General features: G+C 39.6%; 1 protein-coding gene across 1 annotated transcript in view; it reads left to right on the forward strand.

The window, feature by feature from the left end:
• The first annotated feature begins 404 nt into the window (after nucleotides 1-404).
• Nucleotides 405-13,927, forward strand: part of RNASEH2B (ribonuclease H2 subunit B) — a 98,986-nt gene continuing 85,463 nt past the window's right edge. The window contains exon 1 of the mRNA XM_049701078.1: nucleotides 405-520. Within this exon, the coding sequence (XP_049557035.1) occupies nucleotides 490-520 (31 nt within the window). The 5' untranslated portion in view covers nucleotides 405-489. The remainder of the gene's footprint in view (nucleotides 521-13,927) is intronic.

A 13,927-nucleotide genomic window follows, 5' to 3' on the forward strand; every position in this document is an offset into this window, starting at 1 on the left:
GATCCACAACATTTTCTACTCGTTTTTTAAATCCCTTTTCTTAATGTCAATTACCCATTTAATAAAACACTATAAAATAGAGATTCCTTTTCTAAAATAAGGAATGGGTTTAATCTAAATCTTATGTTCCACTTTATGAACAAATACACTTTAAAAAGTCATTTTAGGATAAGAGTACTGTACGGTGAACCTGCAGCCAAATGCCTATCAAGATCATGCTTTCCACGTAAGTGCTTAATTAGAACAGATACACCTGACTGATTATAATGTATAAACTGCAGTATCATAACCTATCATCACTAAGGTTAAATCAAGAATAAATACAGATTAGCATTTGGGTACAACCCCTTCCCACTCAATGAGTGACCTGATTATTTTCAAAATGTTTGCCTGCAGCTTCAGCATCTGTGCTGCCCTGTATAGCCCCGGTCCTCACCAACCGCTGGAGAAGCAAGGAGTGTTCCTGGGCAGTGGAATGTGGCGCTGGGGATGCGCTCCCTGTCTCCTGCTCTTCCTGATGGTGAGTGGATGCTCAGCTGCCGTTCACAGGACACTTACCATCCCCTCAAAGCGTCTCTCATTCTATAAAAGGAAAAAGAGTAAAGGAGGGAAAAGAAAGTCAAGGAGATGGAAGAGGAAAGCAGGAACAGAAAGATGAATTAGAAGGGCTGTGGTTTTGAAACACAAAGGCTGAGTAACAGAAAATGGAAACAGAATAAAGGCATAAAAAAATTAAAGCTATGGAACAAAGGAATATGAGCAATGAAATCTTAAATCTGAAAAAAAAAATGTTTGATGATAACAAGTAACAGGAGACAGCTCAAGAACATCCTGAAATTTCATAGATTATACTAAAGGAAGAACTGGACCAAAGTGTTACTCATGGTCATTTTATGTCTGTAAGAATGTTAAGTGTAAAAATTTAATTGACGAAAAACAACCTCGTAGGGGAAATCAAAGTGCTAGTTTGGTTTAATATGGGCCTGAACAAGCTGAATACACCCACTTTCTTCAAGTGCTTTGCAATAGTCAGTGGACTTTGTGGGTTCTTTGAGACCATCTGGGATCCCAGCCATACTTGGGATCTACTCACTTTATAGTATTGGTACAAAAGCCTTACAAACGCGGTTTGTGTAGAGAAAGCAGTGATATTATAGAAAGCCAGCATTCATACAAAAAATTCCAAAGGGAGCAGTAACATAAAATGATGAAAATGCCAAAGATATGAAAAATAAAGACAATTGTTACAAGACACAATAGCTCTGAATGTTTGCTTTTATGTGACAGATGTTTTTAACCAAAGCTCAAAGTTGGCAGTTTAAGTACACTTATGATTTTAATTTGTGTTCTATCCCCTTTTCATATTGATGTCTACTTACAACATCTGTGAAGTCTCTGTAACCTGAATTTGACAGGGGAAAGTGAACAGACTGCCTTTGGAGTGTTTCCATTAAGTCCACGTAATAGACTGTTAACAAAAATCTTAAATAGCTATTCTAATCATCAACAGCAATCTTACACAAATTAAATTAGACCCAAAGGGCCCGATTAACTTTAAAATGCCTTACAGGCATGTAACATAAGTTTAACTCTTTTTTTCCTTTGGAATAGAATAGGATTGTTCAGTGTGAGTCTGAGGTACAGTTAAAAAAAAAAGTTAGCGTGCATGTTGGACTCATAAGGACTTGGAGACAGGGTTTCATTTTCTTTATCAGGAAACCATACTTCTGTGCATAGAAATTCAGTTACGCCACAGCCAGGCTCTCTGTTTACATGCAAAGTAGATGCTTTGAAAGAAGTACGGAACACAGCTCCTCTCATAAGCTCAAGGAGGTCTTACTGGTAAAGAAAGGAGGCATATAACAATAGGCACTAACATTAAAATGATGCCATTAGCAGAGGTAAGAGCTGAGCTAGAATTTCTGCAGTTCAAACATACCTATCAAGAAATAAGCTGGATTCATGATTCAAAGTATAATTATACCATGCATCAAGGAAAAACCACTGCTATAAATATCTTCCATTCTTTGCTTTAACCAAATCCCCAGAGGCCTGTCCAAATGCATTTCTTGAATTTTCACTCATCCCAAATCCCAGCCATCATTTGTACATTTTGGTATAGTCTCCAATCCTCACACATAGTTGATAACTTCTTGTAGGCAACTTCCTTCCAGCTGCATGGAACATGTCATTTCCGCCCAAGTCAGTAGCAGTGAGTGAGAAACCCATTTCATATTAAAGAATATGAAATTACCAAAATTACCAAAACTACATTGTGGACATTTGAGGAACAAATGGCCTTTCAAGTCTTATAAAGCTATCAGAGACACCCATACTTGTCAACACCCCAGTGTTCTGGTGCCCTAACTGTAAGTGTTTTCAACCACTAGGAGTTGTTCTCTGTTCCCCACCTCCCCAGATACTGGATCAGAGTCATGGAAGATGTTCACTGCCTGCAGAATATTCATTAGTACCTTACAGAACCAAAATGCTTTTCAGAAACTTATCCCTCTTCTATACATCCCAAGGGATTTGATGACCACCTAGATCTCCAAGGATAGAACCGGATTCATTTAAGTCAATGGCAGTCACCCAGCCACTGTCATTAGGCCAGGGATGGGCATGTAATCTGAGATGGTATAGGCAGGAAAAAAAGAAGGACTTCTATTTCATGCTTCCATGTAAACCAGGAAGCATGTAGCTCCCATTGCCCCTGGCAGCCAAATTGTGAGCACGAAGAGAGCCAGTCTTAGGATGAAGCTAAGGCTGCTCTACCTTTGGAATCTGGTTATACAGTTAAATGTTCTTATAGTTCGTGCCAGCCTGAGTCAGGGATTTTAATTCCCTGCAGTTGAAAATACTCAACTGATTTAAGCGGTCTTGTGTGTAATTTGTACTTCAATGTCTCTGAATTTTTCCTAGAATTCAACCACCAGTTCATGGGGCCTGGGCCAAGAGGCTCTAAATAGTAGAGCATGTACTCCGTACTGTCTCCATTCTCTAGTGCTAGAGACCTTGTTTTGAACCAAGCATGGGCTTAGCTCTCTAAGAATGAGTTCGTCTCCCTAGAGAATTCTATCCTCATGCAACTACCCACCTGCCAAGTGTGTTCGGTTATGCCCTAAAAATATGTCAGGCTAGGCTCAAACTAGAACCCCTGTTAAATAAATAAATGTATTTTTATACATTTGAGCTAAAACCTACTTTTTTAGTTTTTCCATCTTCACCCCCCTCAATTTTAGATGAAACCTGGACTGAGGAAGGGGCCGGACTCAGGAAAACAACTGACGAGACCCTGAGCTGGGACTGAACCCATGTCCCTGCTCTCAGTTCAGGGCTCCGCCTGAGGCTCTGACACACTGTGCCTTCCAGCGTAACCCTAATGCCCTTTCCCAATGGCCCGGGAGCATTATACACGCATTACGTTGGGGATTTGGAATAAAATTGTTGAAATTCTGTATTTAAGAAGTCTGAATTTTTCATATCTGCCAAATTAGTTGTTAGTACAATTACTGCTGTTTTCTGAGAAATAGTGCTTAGAGGCAGTGAAAATCTAAAGAAGGACAAACCATTGGGAAAGGGCTCTAAACTCCAGGTTAAGGCTCAGCAGATGTTGTCTGACTGACGATAAGGTCAGTCCATTTATACCTGGGCTTCATAGCATAAGTGTGTTCTAAAGTAACTGAGTGGTCATTTAACAACAACAACAAAATTTATATATTTTAACAGAAAACAGAAGCAGAAAATGCATGCAGACTTTTGTTGTATACCTAATCCGTGTGAAATATTTAATTGTGAAGACGGCTGCCGAGCGAATCTTGGAAGCGTGGTTTTCAATATACACCCCTGACCTGCTCAAGGACACACACTGGCTTCTCCCCCCACTCCCTCCTCAAGTCTAGGATTCTCTGGCTGATTTTCAGAGCATCCTGTGACCACACACCACTAATCAACTATTTCACTTCACCACCTCCCGTGCTCTCCAAAACATCTGCACTATAGCCAGACCCTCCGTTTAACAACATTCTCTGATATTCAGGAATATTCCTCCCTCAGGCTTTAGCCCACATTTAGCAGACATCTGAAATGCCCTCAACCCTTCTCTGACTGTTCAAGTTCCATCCATCCCCCAAGACTCCTCATAAACCCCTCTTCATTACCAGTGAGCCCAGTCCACAGTCTTTACTACTGAAGTGCTTGGCCTTGATTATCAATTGCTGTGTTATGTTTTTCTAATTATTTCACATGCATGGACCTTTTCAAATTTGATTGTACACTTTTTAAGAATAAGCAATGATGTTATCCTTTCCCATATTCATTCTGCAGAGCACCTTGCACAGTGTGGAATGTGAAAGATCCTCTACAAATGCTTGTTGATGATGGAGAGAAGTAGCCTGGAATAGAGGTGGAGCAGTGCCGTACCCTGCTTCACTGGTGCCCCCAGAGCCTTGGTCGCCTCCGTCCTGCTCCACTAGCTTCTCATGTTAGGAAAAGCTCTTATGAGGACTGATGGCCAAGATTTCTTGTTCTCTTCCTCTTTGTCCTTTCTTCCTTGCTGTAGATTCTGAGTAGATCAGTTAAGATCTTCAGATCTATAGAGTTGGCAGACAGAATCTCAAATTTCAAAGGACATCTATGACATAGATAATCCCTTCTAGTTCCAAGTAGGCTAGGATCTAAGCTGTTTCAGCAAAGCTCTTGTTCTCAAAATCCCCAGGCAATCTTGAACATCTTGCAGAGATATGAAGTTATTTCTCATGTCTAAGCTAAATCTCTTTGGCTGCAACTCAAGTCTGTTCCCTTTATCACAGCCCTAAGTAGATATAGGGACTAGGGCTTTCTTTGCTGAAAACCATGTCCACACCATATAACTGATTTTTTAAAACGTATTTACCAGCCTATCTTCTTTACAAATTAAGGACATGGTGTTGTGTTTTATATCTGGTCTCAGTTTTAAAGTAAATGGTTATCTGTAGTACTGACTATAATAAGGCAAGTCCTTTAAATTTTCAAACACTGGGGAAGTACAGAGAAATTTTGTCACATTTGCTTTAAATATTTTAAATATTAAGATATTATGGGTATAGTTGATGCTGCCTTTGTACCATTGTCTCTTCTCTCTCTCTTGAAACAAAGTGCATATTCTTCCTGCCCAGTTTAAAAATCATATATGTGTATATATCATGTGCATATATCATATGCACATATCATACATATGTGTGTATATATAGGGATATATAGCAGTCATTTCCTCATTACATATCTTCCAATTTATCACTTCTCTATTGACTGTGTCCAGTATAGAATTTATTCTACTTAATGCATTTATTTTAATGACTGTATTTTTCATTTTTAGGAATCTAAATGGATTTTTAAAAATATACCATTGTTCTTCCTTTATTTCTACCAATTTTTAAATTTTATAATATCTTGTCACTTCTTATGAGGGCATTCCTTTATCTCTTTGGGACTCTAAGACATTTATATTAACACGAGTTTCAGATTGCTCTGTTATTTTTGTACCCTGTTGAGAGAATCCAGGTTCCTATAGTAGATTCTGTGGGCCGTGTTTTACTCAGTAATTATCCTCTTCCACATGTGTTTTGGAATTCCAGCTTCCAGGTTCATCTTAAAAGGTAGGTTTTCCTTCTGTTTATCGTCCTCATCCTTACCTCCTGTTCCACTTCTGCCCCCTTATCTAGTAATCTTGTGATTTCCTCCACTCAGCTCCCAACTCAGAGCCAAGTCTTATATCTGTAGCTCAGGCCTCCTACCCTTGGTCATACTGGGGATACCCAAGGTCCGGTCACCTAGTCACGGATGGCTTTGCCAGGTCCTGGCTTCGAGTCTATGTCTACATCTTCCCTCATCCCATTATCCTGCGTTTCATCCATCCTTACCTCATTTCCTGGTTTGAAATAATGAGGCCACCCTGACCCCTGTCTCACATGGGGTACGTTTATTCCTGGTACCCACCAGAATGGAACTCCCAGCTGCCTATGCCTGCCTCTGAGCCCAGACTGTAGGCCTGCAGGGCCAGTTCCAACCTACTGTTCTGTATTTCCCTCCTTCCCATAGGGATGCTTGTCTGGCTTTACAACATGATCTATGCCTTTTCAGTTTTTACATCATGTCTATAAATGCTATCTGTTTGGACTAGTGTAGGCGGATACTTGAAGTATGAACTCACTGTGCAGTGTGAGCTGATGTGCTCACACTGCACAGTGGAGCGGCCAAGAACGTTGGAACGGCCAAGAGAGAACCTGGAGCACGAATGGAAGGAATGGCCTCAGTGAGGCTTAATTTGGTAAATAATTTAATAACCAGTAGGAACTTGGACATGGAAGATGAGAATCAACGAGTAGTTGCTTCACTAAGACATTCTGAGAATTCATAGAATGTCAACAAATTCTTGAGAAGACTATTTGTACTTTACAGGTTGTACTTAGAAGGTTTAAAACCTTTAGATAAAATTATCTTTATAAGCCAAAATAAATCATAATTAATACTTACTAGTTATTTTTCCTTTCATAATTATTCTACAGCAATTGCTCTAATTTTTAGACTTCAAAAAATTTACTTATTCATCCACTAACAAGAATTTACTGAGCATTGATTATGTGCCAGTTTCTGTGCTATGAGAAGATAAGACAAGATAGACAGGGTCCCTGCCCTCATGGACTTTACAGATATTAACTAAATATGTAACCACAGGGACAAGTTTAATTAGTGCTGCGACAAGTGCTCTCCAGTGCCCTTTTTCATCTTCTTCACATATGTGGCTCCTTCCTTCCTGCAGGGTCTCAATGAAAATGTCATATCCTCTGAGAATCTTCTCCCCACCTGCGATTATTCTCTGGTACAGCTCAGAGCCCTGATTTAAGATGCTATCACAATTTACTCTTATTTTGGTTATTTTAGACAGTCTGTCATCCTAACTAGACTAAAAGCTCCACAAGGACAAGGAGCCTGTCTATTGTCCTACCATCTTTGCTGTCACTTGCCAGCCCCTAGCACAACGCCTGGCCCATAGATGGGACTCAACAAACATTTGCTGAATGAGTGAGTGAATACGTGAGCCACGAAGAGAAGGAGACCTAAGAAATGAGTAGTCTTTGGCCAGGAAAGGAGGACGTGAGAGGACTTTTGGGTGGGAGTGGGAAGAACTTCCTGGCAGAGGGAACACCTTGTGCCCAATTTTTGAGGGTAGAAGGAACACGGCATGTTGCAGAGGCAGAAAGAAGACCTGAGAGGCTGGGGTCACGGTGACCTAGTGGTGGGCAGGGGTCAGCTCATCTTGGTGTTGAATGCCAAGTTGAGGATTTTAAATTTTATTTGTTGGAAATTGTTGGAATTTCCAACATTGCTGGAAATAAAGGGGGTTTAAGCAAGGCAGTGACTTGTTCAGGTTTTCACATCATCCACATTTCAAGTGCTTAAAAGCCACAAGTGGCTAGCAGCTACCTTAACAGAGAGCACAGATATAGAGCATTTCCATCATTGCAGAAAGATCCTTTGGATAACACTGTGGGAAAAATTGGACACTTGCTGTGTGGTAAGTGGGTTGGATTGGAGGGGATATTTCCAGGGTACAATAAAACTTGAACCTATGCAATGGCAAATCTAAGAACTTTTTGCAGTGGCAAAAAAATATATTTAAAAGTATAGCCTAGTTGAAAACAAATTTTGCGTTTTGAAAGGACAATTTAATGGTTCTGAAAAGTACCAGTGCTTATATACTCATAAAACCAAGCTGTTCTCAAACATTTTGAGAAACTCTCAAAACATTTTGAGATCGAGTTCTAAAATTTGCACTGTTTTCTAAAACAAATATATCTAAAGATTGGTCTGGAGATAATGAACAGAAATCTATTAGCAAATTTACTAATTAGGGTCATGTCTACGCTTCTACGGAAACATTAAACATTTGTTTATTTGAAGTAAAGTCTCTTTAGTCAACTACCATAAATATTGGCTGCCTGTCAGAAATGATGTACCCGAATTTCACATGTTTTACATTTCCTAATAGTGACTTAGCCCACACAATATTTTTATATGACGACAGCTGTCATGAAAGCAGAGTATCTTGTATATACATTGGCTTTTGATTAATGAGCTAAATGGTGGTTCCCTGTTTAAAGTCATTAGGCCTTATGTATGTTTAGCCAAAGCTCACTCAGAGTTGACAATGATGTTGATTATGTCATCCACATGTTAGGGTGTAGCCAAAATGATCATATTACTGATTAGCAGTGCTCTTTTAACTGTACATCACAACCCGTTACTAGGTTGTGAAATCAACTTAGTAAATGTTATCAGCATTGAATAAAGAAAAGAAATCTAATAGCCTAGAATTAGAGTCCATTGAACATAATGTGTGTAAGTATTGGTTTGTGAAACTTCTGTTTTATTTGTATGTGTGTGTTTTGTGTGACGGCTGGGTGATGCTGTAAAGTATATTTCTTACTGTGGATTACAGTGGAAAGCTTTTGAGCGACACTGGGCTTCTTTCACGTTTTTAGTTGCAACTATGCTTGGTTGTTCTACCTTTTTCCCTTTTCTTATGCTTTATTACACTCTTAGCACTCCTTGGTCAGCCCTCTGGGGAATCCCATTTTACCCCCTCCCATGGCATGTAAGGTTCTCACTTCTCCAAACTCATCTCCTGCTACCTCTTCCCCTTGCTCACCCCATTCAAGCCACGCAGCCTCCTTTGCTGTCCTCGAATGTGCCATAAAAGCTGCAGTCTGGAGCCTTTGCACTGGCTGTTCCCTGTGCCTGAACACCCTTCCCTCAGATATATGCATGCCTAACTCCCTTTCTTCCTTCAAGTCTTTGCTCAAATGTTACCCTCTTAATGAGGCCCACCCTGATTGCTTTATTTAAAACTGCAACCCTCTGAGTTCTCACAAGGCCACTTGCCCTGTTGTATTTCTTCCCTACACACTACTGGCCCTCTTCTACTGCACTATAGAATGTGTTTATTAGGTATATAGCTTCTCTGTCTCCCTCTGCTAGATGTAAACCCCAGGAGGGTAGGCATTTTTATATGTTTTATTTACTGATATAGCCCAAGCAACCAAAACAGTGTCTGGCACAGAGTAGGTGTCAGTAATATTGTAGAATTAATTTAGATTGGCCCAAGTGGAGAGAGAGAGAGAATGAGAAGTACCAAGCACCAAATACAAAGTAACAACCAGGAGATTGTTATTTCATTATTAGGTTATTTCCTGCCTTTTATCAAAAATTTCTAAAAATTGAAGTTTGTACGTACTTTTAAAGGACAATTGTTTTATTAAGTTCTTAAAAAAAATAGGAATATTTAATAAACTAATGAAGGAAGACTGAGTTTTCAGGAATGTCACATGGTCACTGTAATTACAAAAGTCAACATGAAATTGACTATTATTCTGTAGAAGATGCAGCAGTTCCTCTTGAAATAGTCACTCATTACTTATTTTTGCTGTTGAACAAAACATGGGGTGGAATTCACATTACCAGAAAAATTGTTAATCTTTTGCAACAGATCAGCTATATTTAGCAGTTGCAGTTCCTATTTTCAGCTAGTTCAACAGAATTAGTTAATAAAATATCTTATTACTATTTGAAGAGTATTTTACTTGTAGGCAGAGAACAGCAGCAATGTACTGTTTTGACGTTATACATGAATGTGTATCTTTTAAGTCGCTTAATTATGAAATTATTAGTAAAAGCAATCAGGACTTACCAAAAAGAGAACCAGAATATTATTGTTTTAGCACCTAGGAGGAAGCACAGAGTAAAAAACAAAAACAACCTAGAAATTAATAATATTGCTATTATCAAATTAAAAATATTAACTGAACAATTTTGGAAAATATATCAAAGTAGAAAGAAATGATTAAAGGACAACTATGGTTAGATGTTAGTCACCAATCTTTTATTTTTATTATTCTTCTTAGTTGTAATCATATTCTCTATACAAGTTTGTACCCTGCTTTTGAAAATTAATATTTAAATGAAAAAAATTTTTTAATTAAAAAAATAAAAACTATGATGGATTTTGTAAACAGGAAAAATAAAGAAGTCAGTATGTTTAAAAAAATAACAATAAAATAAATGAAAAATAGCCAGCATTTTGGCATTTCTCCATTCGTTAACTTGTTAGGTAACTCATAGCATAAAAAACATGTCTCAAAAACTCTGCACTGCAGAAAATATTAAAAGCACATATAAAAGCAAAGTGAGAATAACTAGGACATCGAGCTATTGAAATTTTCTGAAGTGTATGGTGATTGCTTAGGCTGTCATGCAGCAAAATATGTAATTATCTGACTATCTGATTCACTTGACCATGGTGGCCTAGCCCTATAGGTAGTTCAGTTGCAAAAGTACATCTTGGAGCTTGAATTGCCTGAATTTTCTTACTACCTTAATTTTATGTGAATGTATGTCAGGTTTATAAATGTACACACACACACACACACACACACATACACACAGGGAAATGAGTAAACACAGTGGCAACCCCAAGTTTAGCCCAAGACCACCAGGAACACCCCTGCAGTTGAATGGGAGAACACAGGCCATGGGAAGTCAGGGGCGTCTTACTAGATGGAGGATGTTGGGAGGAAGCTTTGGAGGGTTGGGCTCTGGTTGGGGGACTTGGGGAGGGTCTAAGGATGCAGGGATCCACTCTAGTTTGGGTGCTGTTAGAAAGTGGTGTCCCAATAAATCTCCTCTACAGGGAGGGGGGAGCTGGGGTGAGGATGAAGCTGGAATTAGTAAAGAAGTAGCAGTCACTCATTTCAGCTAACAGATGAAGTGTTCAGTATTTTGTAGGTGGCAGAGTGACCTGTGTTTGTCTGTGCTTTGCCCAAATCATGAAGTGGCCTTGCTCTGTCCTCATTTTATTGTGGTCTCAGGACAGCCTTGTCTGAGGCGGGTGTTCTGGGAGATTTGTTTAAGATACTGGGAGAGTCACCATGATCCAGCTGGGAGCCCCAGGCCAGCTTCTGAATGTCTGGGGCTGCTCTTCTTTCTTTCTCAATAGCTTCAGTCATTCTTGTTGTTCTATAACTGGCAGATCTCACAGTTTTATATGTGGGTATTTGCATACAAATTATGCAACCTTTTGCAACAAGTAGGATCCTGTTTTGGGTTGGGTTGGATAAGAGAGTGAATATAAAGGAAATATTCTCCCCAGAAAGAATGGTTCAGTACCACTGCTTGGTCTCTTTTCTAAATAGTTGGCCCTTTTGAGAGCTGATGCCTTTCTCCTCCACATATGATTCTCCAGTACCGTGTCACCTTCCCTGTTGTCCCTAGATGAGCATTTGGCAACAAGACAAAACACAAGGCAACAATTCTTTCTTAGGATGAAAGTGATGATAAACATGGATTTTCATTCTTACTTTGTTTTGAAAGAAGAATTCTCATAAGTGTTTAATAATCAGAGGAAAAAAAAATCACTACCCTTAGTTCAAGCTCTCTCTGTTCTGGTCACCACTAAGCACTGGTAGAGGTCACTGGACTCTGAACTGTTTTTAAAAATTTTCCCCAGTTCCTTTTATTTTTCCACTAGAAAATGAACATTTCTTATTTCTGGCATTTAGAAGAGTTTCTATGTTTCTCTACTCAGAGGTATTAATGTTGCTGTTCCCTTCTTATTCCTTGAAGAACGACCTGCTTGTCTCTTTGCGTGTTAGTATAACTAGTATAAAAATTAATTTATGGAATATTTTATGATATACTAGATGTAATCACTTTGTTCTTGTTTATAAAACTTAGGAATGGCACAGGCTACACTGACTGTTACCATAACTGCCTATCTATCCACATACATGTTTATTCAAAAATATTTGTGGAGCATATGCTATGTGCCCATACAGCTTTGTCCTAGGCATTGGGACACTAGGGAAGGAGGGAGGGAAGGTTAAGAGCACAATTTCTGGGTTGGAATTCCTGCTCTGCCACTTGCTGGTTGTGTGTGTTGGGTAATTAGTTGATCTCTCTAAACTTTACATTCTTCCTCTGTAAAACGTGGGGATCATACTGATACTTCCCCTTAAGACTTTTGGGAGGACTGAAAGAGTCAGAGTTACATGTTCAGCGCAGTACTTGTCACAGTTGGTATGCAGTGAAAGGCATCATTATTTTTTGAGGATAAACTGGTGAATTATTAGATGCTGTCCTTCCTCAAGGAACTGACTGAAAATCAGGCTCACTCCTTAGTGAGGTAACTGAGAAGACTGGAGGCATCTCATTCATGGGGAGGATGTTTGGAGACAGGAAGTGGAGTGCAATGAGAAGGTTTTGTCTCAGTTAGCCTGATACATGATGAAATGTTGTCTAGGCGAAGTGGAGGGTGAGAGAAAAGGCAGAGGAATGAGGCTAGTTGAGAGGAGCGTGGTTCCGACATTAGGAACACAGTGTCAAGTGCTGGATGTGACAGAGGGGGCAGTTGCTCACGGCCAGACTGTGGTCAAGGTGGGGAGGGAGGGAGGCGGTAGAAACTGTGGCTGGAGGGGCAAGTGAGAACCAGATCTCACGGGCCATGTGTTCCAAGCTTAGTACCTTGGACTTTACCCTGAAGACAATAGGAATCTTGAGCCAGTCTCCAACATCACCACTGGTCCTCCTTCCAAGAAGGTACTTAAATAATTTTTTTAAGTGAATAAATGAAATTGCTTAGAGATGTTTGTTGCAGCACATTTTTTTAAAAAAAGTTTTCATCCTTGGACCTAAATGTCAGAGAATGTATTATACTCTCATTCATAGGACATAGTGACAGTCATCCACGTGCACCCTGGCCCCTTTTGATTTTTCTTGCCTTCTCATTCCTTATCCATCCCCAATCCTATTCCCCTCCCTTTTAAAGGCACCCATTTTTTATGTGATACATGGCCTTAAATGTGCATATATCCTTCTAAAAGATATAATGTTGTTTTATGTGTGTTTTTAATTTACCTACATGGTTTTCTGCCATAAATCTCTTCCTACTTCTTTGTTTCCCTCTTGATATAAAGCATCCATGCTGCAACGTGTGCATCTAGTTCATTGCGTGTACCTCTAGTTCATTGCTTCAAACTGCTGCATAGTCCATATATAGTATACATTGTAGCATTTTTTAGAATAACATTTTGAAATAATCTAAATATTGTACACTAAGGATTGGTCAAGTAACCTTGGTACATTAGCAATGTGAAATAGCATGTCTTCAATGACAGTTCTGGATGCCATGGGAAATGTATTCATGGCAATGTTAAGGTACAAAAGCAGACAAAACTGTCTTTGCATTGTGAAAACAACCACATAAAAACACATGTTCAAACAGCCAACGGCTGGAAAGGATCAGAAAACGATGAAAACAGCTCTAGAGCAATACCAATCTGCTGCCTGCCCCAGAGTTAGCATCTGGGTCCCCCTCCTCAACCAGAAAGGCTTCCTCTCTGCCAGGTGTGTCCTGCAGTCAACTTGAGCTGCATTTGTCTCCCCTCATGGGAAACAGGACTGAAATAAAAATATCTTTTCAGGGCTTCCCTGGTGGCGCAGTGGTTGAGAGTCCGCCTGCCTATGCAGGGGACACGGGATCGTGCCCCGGTCCGGGAAGATCCCACATGCCGCAGAGCGGCTGGGCCCATGAGCCATGGCCGCTGAGCCTGTACGTCCGGAGCCTGTGCTCCGCAACGGAAGAGGCCACAACAGTGAGAGGCCTGCATACTGCCAAAAAAAAAAAAAAAAAAATATATATATATATATCTTTTCAGAAGGCTGAGATCTAGTGCTGCACAATTTAACTCCCTTCAAGATTAAGCAAAAAAAGTTAAGTGCATTAAGAGTTATGTATATTCTCTTCCATTTGTGCAAAAAAAAAAAAAACACATAAACTTGTTTTTTAATGTAAAAATTCTGAAGAACAGACAAGAAACTGTTAACAGTGATTGCC

The sequence above is a fragment of the Orcinus orca genome, chromosome 18 (assembly GCF_937001465.1).
Source record: "Orcinus orca chromosome 18, mOrcOrc1.1, whole genome shotgun sequence".
In the NCBI taxonomy this organism is placed as follows: Eukaryota; Metazoa; Chordata; class Mammalia; order Artiodactyla; family Delphinidae; genus Orcinus; species Orcinus orca.